Source organism: Copadichromis virginalis, linkage group LG5, assembly GCF_057382275.1.
Source record: "Copadichromis virginalis isolate Kocher_CV1m ecotype Utaka linkage group LG5, C_Virginalis_male_GT1.1, whole genome shotgun sequence".
Taxonomy (NCBI): Eukaryota; Metazoa; Chordata; class Actinopteri; order Cichliformes; family Cichlidae; genus Copadichromis; species Copadichromis virginalis.
In genome coordinates, this window is record NC_140622.1 from 17,181,063 (window position 1) to 17,196,785 (window position 15,723).

General features: G+C 41.7%; 1 protein-coding gene across 1 annotated transcript in view; it reads left to right on the top strand.

The window, feature by feature from the left end:
- The window catches only part of kif21b (kinesin family member 21B), a 65,091-nt gene extending 51,462 nt beyond the window's left edge, over positions 1 to 13,629 (top strand). The window contains exons 29-35 of the mRNA XM_085456280.1: positions 100 to 280; positions 532 to 696; positions 1,345 to 1,462; positions 1,565 to 1,735; positions 9,658 to 9,857; positions 11,144 to 11,280; positions 13,568 to 13,629. Of these exons, the coding sequence (XP_085312406.1) occupies positions 100 to 280; positions 532 to 696; positions 1,345 to 1,462; positions 1,565 to 1,735; positions 9,658 to 9,857; positions 11,144 to 11,243 (935 nt within the window). The 3' untranslated portion in view covers positions 11,244 to 11,280; positions 13,568 to 13,629. The remainder of the gene's footprint in view (positions 1 to 99; positions 281 to 531; positions 697 to 1,344; positions 1,463 to 1,564; positions 1,736 to 9,657; positions 9,858 to 11,143; positions 11,281 to 13,567) is intronic.
- Positions 13,630 to 15,723: the final 2,094 nt, after the last annotated feature.

The window sequence follows — 15,723 nt, forward strand, 5'->3', positions numbered from 1 at the left end:
ACAGAGTGAGAGGAGGAAGGGATTTTATTACAGTCTGACAAATAGTTGGACTGACTAGTGGACTGTTTGTAATGCATTTGACTTTCTCCCCTCTTTCAGATCGCACCTGCAAGATGTGGAACCTGGTAACAGGTCAGGAGATCGTCACCCTCAAAGGCCACCCAAACAATGTGGTGTCTGTCAAATACTGCCCCTCCTCCTGTCTGGTGTTCTCTGTGTCCACCTCCTACATCAAGGTGTGGGACATCCGCGACGCGGCCAAGTGCGTCCGGACGCTCACGTAAGTTTCATGCAGGGAACCCATCGGGTGGAAAAGTTTAGAGCTTTTTCCCGAATTACAGCCTTGCTTGGAGAGATTTAATGGAAGTGATTTTAAAAGGCCTTTTTTTTTTCTTTTTCTGCTCAGCGATGTGCCTCCAGTTGAAGAAATATGACAAGCTAAAGTAGAGGAAATGATAACGGCTGATTGCACTTACTTCTCTGATTCTTGTGTTTTTTTTCCACCTTTCTTCTTCCTCTTCATCCCCACAGCTCCTCAGGGCAGGTGGTTTCAGGTGATGCGTGTGCCGGCACCACCACCCGTACAATTACCTTTGCTCAGGGCGAGTGTCAGATCAACCAGATAGCTCTCAACCCGTCAGGATCAGTGCTCTATGCTGCTGCTGGAAACACTGTTCGCATCTGGGACCTCAACAGGTACATTTGTTGATGATCTTATCCGTTAATACATTATTATATTCATTGATCTACTCATCAAGTTACTGCTTAAAGACTCTGTGAGTCATTCATGCGAGCTTCATCTATGCACTCTTTACTGCCCACTCTTTAAATTCATTTAGACATGGCTGTGGATGTATTCACTTATTGCATGTTAATAAGCCAGCGAGCTGATTAGCATTTGATAGAAGAGCTTCAAAAAGGCTGACAAGAGATTTAAAAAGACGGCAAAAAAAAAAGCAGTGCTGAGGATATGAAACGTGATCACGAGCATGTTTTCTACCAGGAATCATTTCTGGGATCCTGTGGAAGCATCTCTCTCTCCTCAGTTTTTATGCTTCTAGAGGGAAATTATTAACAGATTGGACCAGACAGTTTACGCTGAGGGGCTCAGAACCATTTAATGATGCATAAGAACCCCCCAGAAATGAAAAATGAATGTATTAAACATTCCATTTCTGCCCATGGCTTTGCCGCGTCTCTGCAGCTTTACTTCACTTGTGAGAGAGAAACTGGAATTATTCAGCGACACCTCAAAGTTCGTTCAAATGATGAATTTCACAGACCTTTGTTTCACCTTGTTTTGGTTTCTGCTTGTTGTGTTTGTGTATTTCGGTTTGTGTGTAGGATGCAAGCGATGGGGAAGCTGACAGGTCACATCGGCTCTGTCATGTGTCTCACTGTGGGGCAGTCTCTGCTGGGCAAAGATCAAGTAATCACTGGCTCCAAAGATCATTATGTCAAGGTACAGCTTAAAACAAACCCCACTCATTCTTAATCTATCTGAATATCATTGTCTGTCACCTGATAAATCAAAGATACACACAAATGTTTCCTTTCCTGTCAGGTGTTTGACGTGGCAGAGGGAACTCTGGGAAACGTAGGTCCAGCTCATAACTTTGAGCCTCCACATTATGACGGCATCGAGTGTTTGGCTGTGCAGGGAGACGTGCTGTTCAGTGGATCGAGAGACAACGGCATCAAGAAATGGGAACTGGAGCAACAGGAGCTCACACAGGTGTGTGGATGCTTGCGTCTCTGTGTTACAGGAGGGGTCTGAGCAGACCTCTGTCACTATTCTGAGAACATAACCAACACTTGCTGTGGGTTATTAAAAAACAGGGCTTCATGTGGCAGATGTATTGATTCCCACACACTATGCGAGGTCAGTAGGTCTGAGTGAACAGGAAGAAGACTTATTTTATATTCAAGCGAGCGCAGAATTCGTACATCACATTTAAAGAATGCCTCCTTGACTGCGCATCATCGTAAAATCCTCATGAAATGTGGTACGAACCTGCCTGTGAGGCTTTTACTTCACGATGTCTTGACCGTTATTATCTGCAGGGCAAAGTCAATCTTTCTGCAAAGTGTAAGGAGTGCAGATGGAACGCGGCACAGTGCTCTGGTAGATAATTGCCCTCTGATCCTCTCTGTCAGCGGTGAAGGCAGTTTTAATGAATCGGTTCTCTGGCGAACAAGTGCAGATTAACAGGAAACAAATTAACAAGTCCATTATCCAAAATGTCACAAATTATTTTTCCTGTTACTTTGTTTAAAAGGAAATTATTCCAGTTGCTCATGCGGTTTAGTGTTAATTGCCATGTGGTCGAGTCCTGATGTTCATATGTGGTGCCAGTTAATAGAAAAATATTAATTCGGGGACCTTTTTTTTTTGTTTTGCATTTTGTGTCCCTGCTTTTGTTTTTGTTTTGTTTTTTTGGAGCCAAAACAAACATCCTCTGGCCTTAACATCAGCACAGAAACTGTGCGCTGGGAGCTTCATAGTATGGGTTTCCATGGCTGAGCAGCTCCTGTAGGTGTGTAATAATATAGTGTAGGAGCATCTATCCATATTAATGCATAGTTTAACAACCGTCCTTAAATCCATGAAAAATGATGACAAAAAAGATACTTTAAATGATGGCAAATATTTGGAAACAATCAATCTCAAACCTTTGAATTTCTTCTTGTCCTGTTACTTATTTTCTTATCTTCTTATCTTATTTGTAGTCATATTATAAACATTTCTCAGAGAATACTTCCCTTGGAGCCGGAGTACCAACTGACATTTTCCTTATTGATCCTTGTAATTGCGACGTGTCTATCGAGACCGAAGCTCATACATCAGCTTCTGGAGGCGGACACACCGGCGACACAAACGAACATTTTCTGGCCCACTTTGGTAGAGACTGTACCCCCCCCCCGCCCCAGTTATCCGACACTAGCACAATGGTGACAGAGAAGGGCTGTGTTTCCTGTTCAGTCAGTGAACAGCTCCCTGCCAGCGCAGTTCCCCTTCGTGTCTTTACCCACTCTGTGGAGAGTGTCACCATGTGTAATGTGGCAGGAAAGCACTGTGTCAACATTAGGGTGTAAGAGCTCACACGCATCACAGCCGCAGGTAACAAGGAGGAGAGTCAGTGTGTGCGTCTGTGTGCGTTTGGTTGTGTTTATATGCAATTGCTGATTTCTGCAGTGTCTCCTGTGTAGCCCCTGTTGCCTGCATACGTTAATAATGCATAATAATCCACCTCGTGGGTGGATGTGGCTCATTTACATGCATAGTAATTTGCATATGAAGCTGCACTTTCTAAAGTTTAGCAACAGTGCTGTTTAGCCTTTGTTTACCCAAATTGACAAAACAAAAACACAAGATATTTTTCCTTTCTGAATTAAATCGGCTCAGTCTTTGCTGTGGTCTGTGGCTTATGACCCTAACCTCATTTATGAAGCAGCCAACAGGATCCGTTTTACAGCCTTCCTAACTCAGTATTCTCTGTCTAATTATGTAATGGGATCAAACTGTGGCTCGGGGTATAATAGAATATATTACAGTAGAGTCTGAAACTGCACTTCCTTCAGGACTTCTGCTCTGAGCCTTGCTGCTCTGACCCCTCTGTTAAAATGCCGACGCTATAGAGTTTTTTCCTAGAGGGATATGTGAAGCAATTTGTTCATAATCACTATAAACTGTAGTTTAGCGATTCCCTCTGGCTTGATAAATAGCTTAATATACCTTCTGAAAAACAATTTCAAGCGTGCATGTTTTTTTTTATGACTTTATCGACCTGCTTATGCCGTGGATGTCGGAGAGAGCTGTTGCTCTCTGGAGGTGTCGGCCGGCATTAACGCTTACGGTGTGCATATGAAAAAAGTGAGTACATCCAATATAAATTGTTGGCTTTATTGACATATTTACATAGGGAAACACTGGATCCTCATTGAAACAAAGCCTACAGACAAAGCTGACACACTTAAAGATAAATGTGAGGAAGAAGATAACTTTTTCAATGTTTTATTCCACAAAGTTGTAAATGGGGGTAATATTATACTGTGAGATATTAAGTGTACCCTTGGCCTCAGAAGCTGGTACTGCAACCCGTTAGCAGTAATAACTTCTTGTAAATGTTTTGCATAACAGTCTAGCAATTTCTGACATTGACTGACTACTTCACCGTGCAAGTTCACTCAGCAGCAGCAGCATCTTTGTGGGTTTTCTTATATGTAAAGCCTGCTTTAAATCGAGCCTCTATAACATTTCAGTGGAATTCAAACCAGGGCTTGATTATGCTGTTGAAAGGGTCATTTCTGGTTCAAGCTACCTTCAGATGGCCTAACATTATCTCCAAGTACTCTTTATAAGATGCAGAATTTAAAGTTGAATTAATGGCGTCTTGTTCCCCAGCTTCTAAGGCTGAAAATGGAACCCAAACAGGTCTACGGTTATTGTGGTCAAACTGCTCTAACTTGATTTCTATGTTATTCCAAACACTTTTCTCTGTCTGTTCATTGGCAAACTGAGTTTTTCTCGAATGTGGTTTTTGGCATCAAAGGCACTTTCTTGCAAAGCCGCCCATCCATCCATTCATCCATTCGCTTCCGCTCATCCTTTCCAGGGTCGCGGGGGGCGCTGGAGCATATCCCAGCTGTCATAGGGCGAGAGGCGGGGTACACCCTGGACAGGTCGCCAGTCTGTCGCAGGGCTAACACACAGAGACACAGACAACCATTCGCACTCACATTCACTCACAGATTCACACCTATGGGCAATTTAGATTGACCAATTAACCTATCCCCGCAAAGCTGCCCATTCAAGTTTAATTTGTTGAATCTGATTATAGACACTGACTGTAACCTGGACTATTCTTTAACACCAACAAATGCAAGAGTTACCCGCAGATCCAGTGATAAAGGCTCAAGGTCACAATTGGCAGGGCCAGCAGTTCTGTACAGATGTTATTATTCCCTCAAAATCGACGTTATTTGCAGAGAGCTTTTTTTGGAGGTCTTTTTGAATTCTTTGACAGAGTCATGGACATCCACCTTTTTTGGAGGCCTGAGAAGGCCCTTTAGTACTTGGCATTGTGACACCACACACTTAAACAGCACAGCGATTACTAGGCCTTAAACCAGGTGTAGATAGCCTCCATTTGTCATTATGTAAAGAGATTGTAATCCTTGGTAGCCCTGAAACTTCAATGGTTTAAAAATGTATTAAAATTTTTGATGAAAGTACTTTCGTGCTTTTCCTTGAGTACCTAACCTTTATGTAAAGTAGCTTTTCAACAAAAATCAGCTGCTGGCTTGCAGGTATGTCAGTAAAGCCGTTCACACGTCCATGTGAGGACATATGGTCTCAGGAGGATATGAGAGATTTCTCTTTTTGCTTTCAAATTGCATTGCTCATGTGCAACTTCCATACAGGGAGTGCAGAATTATTAGGCAAGTTGTATTTTTGAGGAATAATTTTATTATTGAACAACAACCATGTTCTCAATGAACCCAAACATTGCGTGCAGCAGCAACCACAGCCTCCCAGACACTGTTCAGAGAGGTGTACTGTTTTCCCTCCTTGTAAATCTCACATTTGATGATGGACCACAGGTTCTCAATGGGGTTCAGATCAGGTGAACAAGGTGGCCATGTCATTAGTTTTTCTTCTTTTATACCCTTTCTTGTAGGGCTGCTCAATTAATCGAATTTTAATCACGATTACGATCTGGGCTTTCAACGATCATTAAAAATGACTGAGCCGATTATTAGCCCCTCCCTCATTTATCCGCGACACCTTAAAGGCCGGTCCGTGAAAATATTGTCGGGCATAAACCGGTCCGTGGCGCAAAAAAGGTTGGGGAACGCTGATTAAGAGGACCCGAGGGAAGCTCAGAAAGCTAAGCAGAAGTTATTTGGAGAGTGACTGCCGTTGGTTGAAAAGAGTTAAAAAAAAAAAAAACTTCAGTGGTGTTGCACACTATTTTATATTATTTTTTTAAAGTCATTGTTAACCCTTTAAAGCCGGTCAGAGCAGCACGCTCCGTTTTGCGTAACTATTTTTAAATCCCTGTAGAACCTGAACCGTGTAAGCTAGCGCAATAATTTGTTTTGCATATGAAACCGGAGGAGTTGTACTTACATCTGATGCCATCAGCTTGTCCTCGGTCACGGTTTCCTTCCACATAAAGCTTTGCAAAAACTGCATAAAAAGCGCTTGCAGGAACAAAAACATAATATTCCAGAAACACGCTTTGCCGATCCATCAGCTGTTCGTAACACTTCCCACAGTGAAATGATGCACATGCTGTTTTCTTTGCAAATTTGCATCATAGGATTGTTTTTTGTTTTTCCTGCAGTATATAAAAATTGCTGTATCTCCAAAATAAAACTATGAAGACACTCAAAATAAATTTCCTGTGGTGGGAAACTATTTTTTGCAACTTTATTGTATTTAAAGTTTTGAGGGATAAACCTCTTAAATTTCTCCAAGTAGAAATATATGTAAACAAAACAAAAGCGATTTTCAATTTTTTTTGTAGTTTATTGCACTTTTTTGCAATTTATGTAATTACTATGCACTTAATGCATACATATTATTAAAATATGGGCTATAACAGTTGTATTGATGTATAGCAACTTGAAATGCTCCCACAAATGGCACTACAGCATGTAAAAAAAATAAATAAAAATAATATAAGCTCTGGTGGACTTGGTTCTATAGTAGGTCTTAAAGGGTTAAATAAATATCGTCAAATAATCGTGATCTCAATTTCAGTGAAAATAATCGTGATTATCATTTTTGCCATAATCGAGCAGCCCTACTTTCTTGCCAGCCACGCTGTGGAGTACTTGGACGCGTGTGATGGAGCATTGTCCTGCATGAAAATCATGTTTTTCTTGAAGGATGCAGACTTCTTCCTGTACCACTGCTTGAAGAAGGTGTCTTCCAGGAACTGGCAGTAGGACTGGGAGTTGAGCTTGACTCCATCCTCAACCCGAAAAGGCCCCACAAGCTCATCTTTGATGATACCAGCCCAAACCAGTACTCCACCTCCACCTTGCTGGCGTCTGAGTCGGACTGGAGCTCTCTGCCCTTTACCAATCCAGCCACGGGCCCATCCATCTGGCCCATCAAGACTCACTCTCATTTCATCAGTCCATAAAACCTTAGAAAAACCAGTCTTGAGATATTTCTTGGCCCAGTCTTGACGTTTCAGCTTGTGTGTCTTGTTCAGTGGTGGTCGTCTTTCAGCCTTTCTTACCTTGGCCATGTCTCTGAGTATTGCACACCTTGTGCTTTTGGGCACTCCAGTGATGTTGCAGCTCTGAAATATGGCCAAACTGGTGGCAAGTGGCATCTTGGCAGCTGCACGCTTGACTTTTCTCAGTTCATGGGCAGTTATTTTGCGCCTTGGTTTTTCCACACGCTTCTTGCGACCCTGTTGACTATTTTGAATGAAACGCTTGATTGTTCGATGATCACGCTTCAGAAGCTTTGCAATTTTGAGACTGCTGCATCCCTCTGCAAGATATCTCACTATTTTTGACTTTTCTGAGCCTGTCAAGTCCTTCTTTTGACCCATTTTGCCAAAGGAAAGGACGTTGCCTAATAATTATGCACACCTGATATAGGGTGTTGATGTCATTAGACCACACCCCTTCTCATTACAGAGATGCACATCACCTAATATGCTTAATTGGTAGTAGGCTTTCGAGCCTATACAGCTTGGAGTAAGACAACATGCATGAAGAGGATGATGTGGACAAAATACTCATTGGCCTAATAATTCTGCACTCCCTGTACTGTTATTTTTTATTAAACTTTTCTGGCATTAAACACCTTTTTCAGATCGTCTGTTGCAGGTTTTAATTCAAGGTTGTGATACTGTGATCTTAAGTTTAGCTTTTTTTGTATCGATCATTAGCTGGAACCTGTAAAGTCCATTAATATTATAGAAAGAATAATAGAATGATTAAGCAGCTAGACATATTTATTAAAAACAGATGTTGCCAGAGTAGGATCCTTCCTATATTCAGCTGATTATTGTTAGTGTTACACTTTACACATCTGTGAGGGTCAGCTTGGATCCATTTGCGTTGACGTACTATAAATTTCACCATCAGAGGGTGAACACAAGGCTCCATGTGAAATTCCACGTCTGCTTTTATTTTTTTGTGACCTGGAGATACTATACTTGAGAAGGCTGTCTGAGTATAATCCTTATGTGTGAGCACCATGGGCGGGTGTTCAGGTTCTTTCTGTCCTCTGTTAACATCTTTGTCTGCTAGCAGGCAATGTAACCAAACACAGTTTTCATCCAACAGTTACTTTGTCTTGCTGTTTTAAACACACACCTATGTTTATTCAAAGCAATGTGAACTCTGCAGTAGATTATGGGGTTACAGAGGAAATTATAGCTATTTGGATAATTTTCCTCCTAACATTGAAATCTCTCCCAGCTCGGACTATTGTTCAGTAGCAGTTTGTGATTTGCAGGTCTGCTGTAGCATAAATTAACCTTATTTTTAATGGTAAATTGCGTTCCTGCAGAGTAAGAAAAAGGGGAATAAGATATGTTCTGTTTTAAATTGTGCATCTTTTTCGACACATGCCAATCAGCCATATACATTTATAAGTAACTGCTAGTACAAATTAGAGAAGTAGAACAGACAAAAAAAACCCTTCACCAAAACGAACCTGATGGGAACAAAAGTAAGGAGTGACTTTAGAAGAGTGCGCTGTTGTTTTGATTAAAAGCATATCTGAAAAATGCACGAAAATAACATTAATGTCAGAAGCAAATAAAACAGGCAAAAGCAGATTAACATAATAAAAGTTATCCTCCTGTGCAGGTGTTCCACTCTTCAGAGCTAAATTAATCTGCAGCCCAGTAGGCTGAGATAAACAGAATAAAAAAGAAAAACAACAGCAAAGCCAAAGCTTAGGTAATAATAAAAGTTTAATAAAGTCCTGCACAAAATCCAAATAGCGTTTTTGAATATTTCACCTAATTTTAAGAAAAAATAATAAAATAAAATAATAATAAAATAATAAGGTTTAATATCTCCCCTCTGCTAAGACATGGTTCATTATGTTCTTCATTTTTTCCCTTTATTTCATAAATAAATGCAATAAAAAAAACAAACAAGTGTCCATTTAGATGGTCTTTGTCACAATACAAAAATAAATTCTGGAGCGTGCTCTTGAAATGAATACAGTTAATCTCATTCTGACAGTTTCTGCATTTTTGTAATGTCAGTGGGGTTATCTTAGCAAACATGAAACAGATATTCCACATTCAGCTCGTACATTGCGCTGCCTTTGTGAAATACTGAATGCGCAGACACACGAGCTAAGAATAACTACGTAATTGAGTCTAAATACAGTCTCTTATTGAGTCTCTCAACCATACATGTTCTTATATGTTGCCTAGCAACAATGCTGTACCCTTTTCCATTAAAAAAATAAATAAATCCTGTTTTACTGTTGATAATTTCTATCCATTAAACACCAAGCACTTAGCATACTTTATAGAACTTACTTTATAGAACACGGTGACCCAGATGTCTTACAAACATACCTGCTTTAAAACCACTGGATTCATTTTTAATGCAATCGCATCTTTCTTTAACTCCCAACATCTCTTTGCTTTGAATTCACAGCAAATCCCAAACGCCCACAAGGACTGGGTGTGTGCTCTTGCATATGTACCAGGAAGGCCCATGCTGCTGAGCGGCTGCCGCGGCGGCATGCTGAAAGTGTGGAACGTCGACAACTTCACTCCCATTGGAGAGATCAGAGGTCACGAGAGCCCCATTAATGCCATATGTACCAACTCAAGACAGATCTTTACTGCTTCCAGGTAAATTTCATTTAAAACTGTGCCCTGTCATAGTATTGTAACTCCATCAAAGTGTCTAAATACATTGATTAGACATAATGTTATGACCACCTGCCTAAAATTGTGTTGGTTCCCATTTTACTGCCAAAACAGCTCTGATCTGTCGAGGCACAAACTCCACTAGACCCCTGACGGTGTGTTGTGGTATCTGACACCAAGATGTTAGCCCCAGATCCTTTAAGTCCTGTAGGTTTGCCAGGTGGAGCCTTCATGGGTCGGACTTGTCTGTCTAGCACATCCTGCAGATGATTGATTGATTGATTGGATTGAGATCTGGGGAATTTTGGTGCCAGATGAACACTTCAAATTGGTTCTTGTGCTCCTCAAACCGTTGTTGAACAATTTTTACTTTGTGGCAGGGCGCGATATGCTCCTGGAAAGAGGCCACAGGGAATACTTTTTCTCATGTACCCATTGTTGGGGGTCAGACCTGACTGGTCTGCAGCTATGCAGCCCCATTTACAACAAAATGTGATGCAACATGTTATCTGACACCGTTCTATTTGAACCAGTATTAACTTTTGGCCATTAGAGTTACAGTAGCTCCTCACATATGTATATTTAAAGTTTGCATTATTCACTATAGCAATCTCACCCTGCTGTCTATAATAGTGCTCAGCATGTGCATTAGTTTTACCCTTTTGTAATGACCGTGATCTAAACTCACTACAAGGGTTGTTGACAGTAAGAGCAACTGAAGGGTGAGTCTATTAAAAGCATGGATGGGGTGTGGAGGTTGGGAACCAGGGAGCGTAGTGCTTACAATTGAGTTTTATAAACTAGTGGATACTAAAATGTTTGCCCTTTGCCAAAAATGTTTTTCACAGTGAAATTCTAAATGATGCTGACTTTATCTCAGGCAGTAATCCGCAGGTATGTGTCAGCAGTGAGAAGGTCATACTCCATCCTATTTTTGGCCAGATTTATTCTGTTGAGCTCGCAGCGGCATCAGACAAAGATAATGCTTATTTACTTGTAAGTGTGTGATGCAGTGAGACATTTTGTGGTTTCCTCAGTCTGCTGGTTTTTATTTATTTTGTTCACTCCTCATTCAGCTGTTGGGCTTTCGCTTGAGATCGACTAACTTCCCTTCACTTCTTATCCTCGTCTTTAATCTCGCTGTTTCTCGGTCACCTTCTCTGCGGCTCATGTTTGGTCTCTCAAACCGCCTTCCTCCTCTCCTCCCTTGTTCTTCACCCCTTCCCTTCCTCCTGCCCCTCTGCTTTCCCCCGTTCTGTCAAACCCAGTGACTGCAGGGTGAAGCTGTGGAACTATGTGCCAGGCTTGACCCCGTGTCTTCCTCGACGGGTCCTGGCCATCAAGGGCCGAGCCACCAGCCTCCCATGATTGCCTGTTCTCTGCTCACCAATCCTTCCCTCCTCTGGTATCGTCTTAACTTACTTCCTCTTTCTTCTCCTTGCCTTTTTTCTTTTCCCTACTATGAATTTTCTTACGTGGGTGACACAAGTTTGTATCTCTTTGCTTTTCTCTTTTTTCTATTTATTTAATTTTTTGTTGGTGTTTTTGTTGTGCCGGTCTGTTTGGCTCAGTTTGTAATCTGTTCGTGGTTAATGGTTTGATTGCGGACCCCTTCTTCCACAAAGACAAACAGCTTCTTCTCGACTGGAAGCAGCTCACAGCTCTGTTCTGAATCTGTCATTTGTGTGTGTGTGTGTGTGCGTGCATGCGTGCGTGCGTGCGTGCGTGTGTGTGTGCGTGCGTGCAGATGTATTCTGTCTGTGCGTGCTGGACTATTAAAAATGACTATTTTGACATTTAGTTACATAGTTGCTTCAGTGAGATTTGAAGATGTGAAAATCAATGCCACCGTATATTTGTTTAATCAATAATGGGCAGTATTTCTGCCGGTGTTCAGCAAACATGGCTGTCTTCAGGGTCCGTCCAGGCTGCGGGGGAGATTTTAAGATGAGAATTGTTTTATTTATTTAGATATAAGCTGCAACTGTGAGTGTATTCATAAAGAGGTAAAAGAGAACAAGGGAAATGGTATAGTTGTTCAACTTGAGACTTCCTTTAATGACAGCAAGCTGAGCCGAAGATGGTAAGATTTAGCGTGAGCAGGATGGACAGGATTAGGCTGAGCAGTATGGAGATAGAGTTAGAGACTCAAGGCTGGTTTTGACATGTGCAGTGGAGGGATAGTGGATATATTGGACCAAGGATGCTGAATATAGAGTTGCCATGTTGGAGAAAAAGAGGAAGATTACAGAGGAGGTTCATGTATGTAGTTAAGGACGACATGGAGAGGGTTGAAGTGGCAGAAGAGGATGCTAGAGAAAAGGTGAGATGGCAGTAGACAATCTCCTGTGGCGGAGCAGTCAAAAGAAGAAGAAGAAGACCTTTAGTTATTGAGTTTATATCCCTTGCAGAAACCCTGCAATTAAGATAAGTTAACTAATTGGTGCTGGTTGGTGGTTTTTGGTGCCTTTGGGCTAAGCTGGGTTCTGGCTTTCTGGCTACAGATATTTAGTGCAGTCTTGTGACTGAAGACGTCCTATTTCATAGAAGTGTTTGAGAAAATCACCCTGAGGCTAAAGTGATCTCAGTCATCAGTGAACACTTCCATAATGATCCCTCAATCTATACCTGCATATTCCTTTTGTGAGCTACAACCTCAGAGTAGAAAATAAAAATAAAACAGGCTTTAGCTTGGAAAAAGCTCCATGTAGTGTAACTAAATTCATCCCATGATTCGCTAGATTATAGCAGCAGTAACTGTATGACTTTATCAGTCTTTTGCAACACTTTTATTCTTTTCTTTTTCAGCCTTTCTGTTGTAGATTTGCTGCAGTGCTTGAGGCCATCTGTCGCACACAGGGATGTCCACTCCTGGGAAGATTGGCGCTCTGTTAACACACCAGAAAACTGCCAAAGTTTCTGCTTTTATAGGAGTGCTCACACTTGCTCATGATCAATTAAACCAAGTGAATTTGATTAGCAGTACCTGATTTCTATTTGCCTTCTTAAGTCCTGTGGAAGCAGTAAGGCTGTAGTTAATGCTGTGAAAAAAGAAATGATCAAGTCAACACTTCAAAAACGCTACTTTGTGACCAGTGGGTGACATCACAGCACTACGTCCATCTTATGTATACCGTCTATAGCTTAAAAAATCCACCCAGTCTCTTTCGCTTACCTTTACCAGGGTTGCGCGAGAGGCTGAAGCCTGCTGCCATGGAGCGAGCAGCGGGGTAGACTTTGGACAGTCTTATGAGCAACATATGTGTGTAGTGTTAATTGAAACTGCGATGTTGTTCTGTGCGTTACCCAATTGACTAATACAAAGTGGACCTGAACGGTGAGAATGAGCAAGCGGAACTGTGAAAATGAATCTGCACGGTTAGCAGAGTAACAGTGATGCTGTGGGCGGGTTAATTGGATTTACTTGTTGCAGAGTTATGAACCTGCTCCTAAACTTTAGGTTGGAGAGGTGTTTTTACTATGACACCATGTGGAAGGGTCTTTAATGAAGTCTGTGTGTGTGTGTTCGAAGTGCTCTTTGAAGTTCGTGTCTTTGTGTTGTGTCTGATGTACAATGACTTGTTTTGAAAGCAGGAGTGCCTGATTGATGTTCTGTTATTTTCTCCCCTTTGTTGTGTTCGCCTTGATTTTCGACTGCTCATCATCCCACCTCTCTGTCTCTTCGTCTCCAGCGACAAGACGGTGAAGATCTGGCTGTCAAAGGTGTGGAGGAAGAGGTGAGAACCGGCGGGACGACGGTTCCTTTGTCAGCCATTTTTCCACAACTTGAGCCACTGATCTGTGACCTGCTCGCTTCTACCACAGAAATGTGACACTGAAATCACAGTTTCCAAGGCGATCGGAGTGTCTTTTTTTGTCCTTCTTTGTCACAAGGCAACACGACAAAGCCGAGGTGAAATATGTAGTCAAAAGAAAAAGTCTTTGCCTTTCAGATTGTTTTTTACTGCCAATTTGAAAGTGCCATTCAAATGTGGTGCTACTTGGAAAAGATAAACAGCATCGTGCCTGGCTGTGTGTCTGCATCAGGCAAAAAGGGATTCTCTCCTGACATGAAAACTACTGCAACTTGGTGTCAAATAAATGAAAAAGTGTCCTTCTGTTCCTTCAAACAGTGAGCTGGACCTGCTCAGAGACATGTGTATTCATGCATCTGTTGTTTGAAAATTAAGACACAGCCTGAATTAAAAAAAAAAAAAAAAACCCCAAGAGGGACGCTAAAGAACTGAGACCTGTGTTCATCCATTCGGGAGCGTTGTGGCTGTTAGGACGCTGAACACAAGTGGACAATCATACTGTGTGTTCACAGCAGTGGATCAACAGACTATCTTGGAAATACCATCACTTAGTCTTCTGCTTTTGACTGTGTTTTCTCCCTTTACGATCAACTTCCTCTCACTATCTTAGTGGAACTTTATTGTTTTTCATTTTGTAATATCTTGTGTTAATTTATTATTTTCCCTACCTCAGTTGTTTTGGACTTACAGTATGAGGTGGGAGTGAACATTTTTACGGGTCTCCGTGTACAAAAACACCTGGTGCTCCACATATTGAAGTCTTTTTTTCTTTAATGCTCTGAGTAGCTCCTGGTCTCTGTGTGGATTTGTCCTCTGTGGGCCTCGGGTTATCAGACTGTCTGGCTGCTGACCTTGCAAATAGGAAACACGTCCAGTAGCACAACCGAGGTAGCACTGGTCCTGGAGGACCCGAACAGACTTTATTATCTGCTCTGTGAAGTGCTAACTGCGGCAAAAATAAGAAACACCCCTGCAGATGCACACGACACAAACAGAAGATGCTCCTCACACGTTCTTGAGTGCCGCATCGAGGGCAGAGAGCCAGATCATTATCCAAACCAACCGTCAGTGTGTGTGGCTCATACCTGCCATTTATCCTCGACGCAAAGCATAATAGGAGCGCTACTCGTTTCCCCCGGCCTTTTTTCCTGCTCCACTCTGATCTTTGAGGTTAGTAAGAGTGTCAGACTGACCAGCCTTACTGAGGAGTCCACCTCTTTCCCAGCTACTTCTCCAGGAAGCCAATTTAATTAGAGGTCTCGCAGCTCTCACCAGCTTTTCAGGCAAGATTACTTGGGTGAAAGTAGGTCATAACTGAGAGGGATTTATTATTAACATCCCAATTTTCTTCCACCCACTATTTGCTGCTATACTTACAGACAGGAATAAACTTCCTATACCTGTGCACTGATGTACAAATCTGTTTATGTGGCAGATTATGTGTGTGGGCAGCACATACATATGCACAAACTGTGGACACACACAAATAGACAATTTCAGAGGATGTTTCGGTTATCCATCTTGCCTGATAGGTCCTGGCGTCCCTCACTGTGTTGATTTAGTGTCTCTTTAATGAAACGGATTCAGCACTGCCATGTTCCACTGAGACAAACGTACACGTCCATACATGTCGACGGGTGACAGCGACTCTTTAAAGTAATTTAAAAATCTCCTTTGTTTTTTTTTGTCTGACACCTTAAAATGGCAAGCATTCACATCTGTTTATTAACTTTTCCTGTACTGCTCCAAAATGACAAGAGCTTCTTTTAACACATAGATGTCTTACCGTTCAATTACAAAAAAACAGCAACACACAATTCACACTCTCTTAGTATTACAGCTAAGCTTCGTTCAGTTAGGCAATATCACTCGGTTTGTTAAAAAAATAATATATTGGTGATTTAGTGCACTTTTCCTTATAAAAGACCCAGAGACATACAGTATGTAGTTGAGTTAAGTGATGCTGGGATCATAAAACAGTGTTCACGTTCAAAAGTGTGCTGAGAGTATGAAGTGCTTTCAGCAGGCTTTCT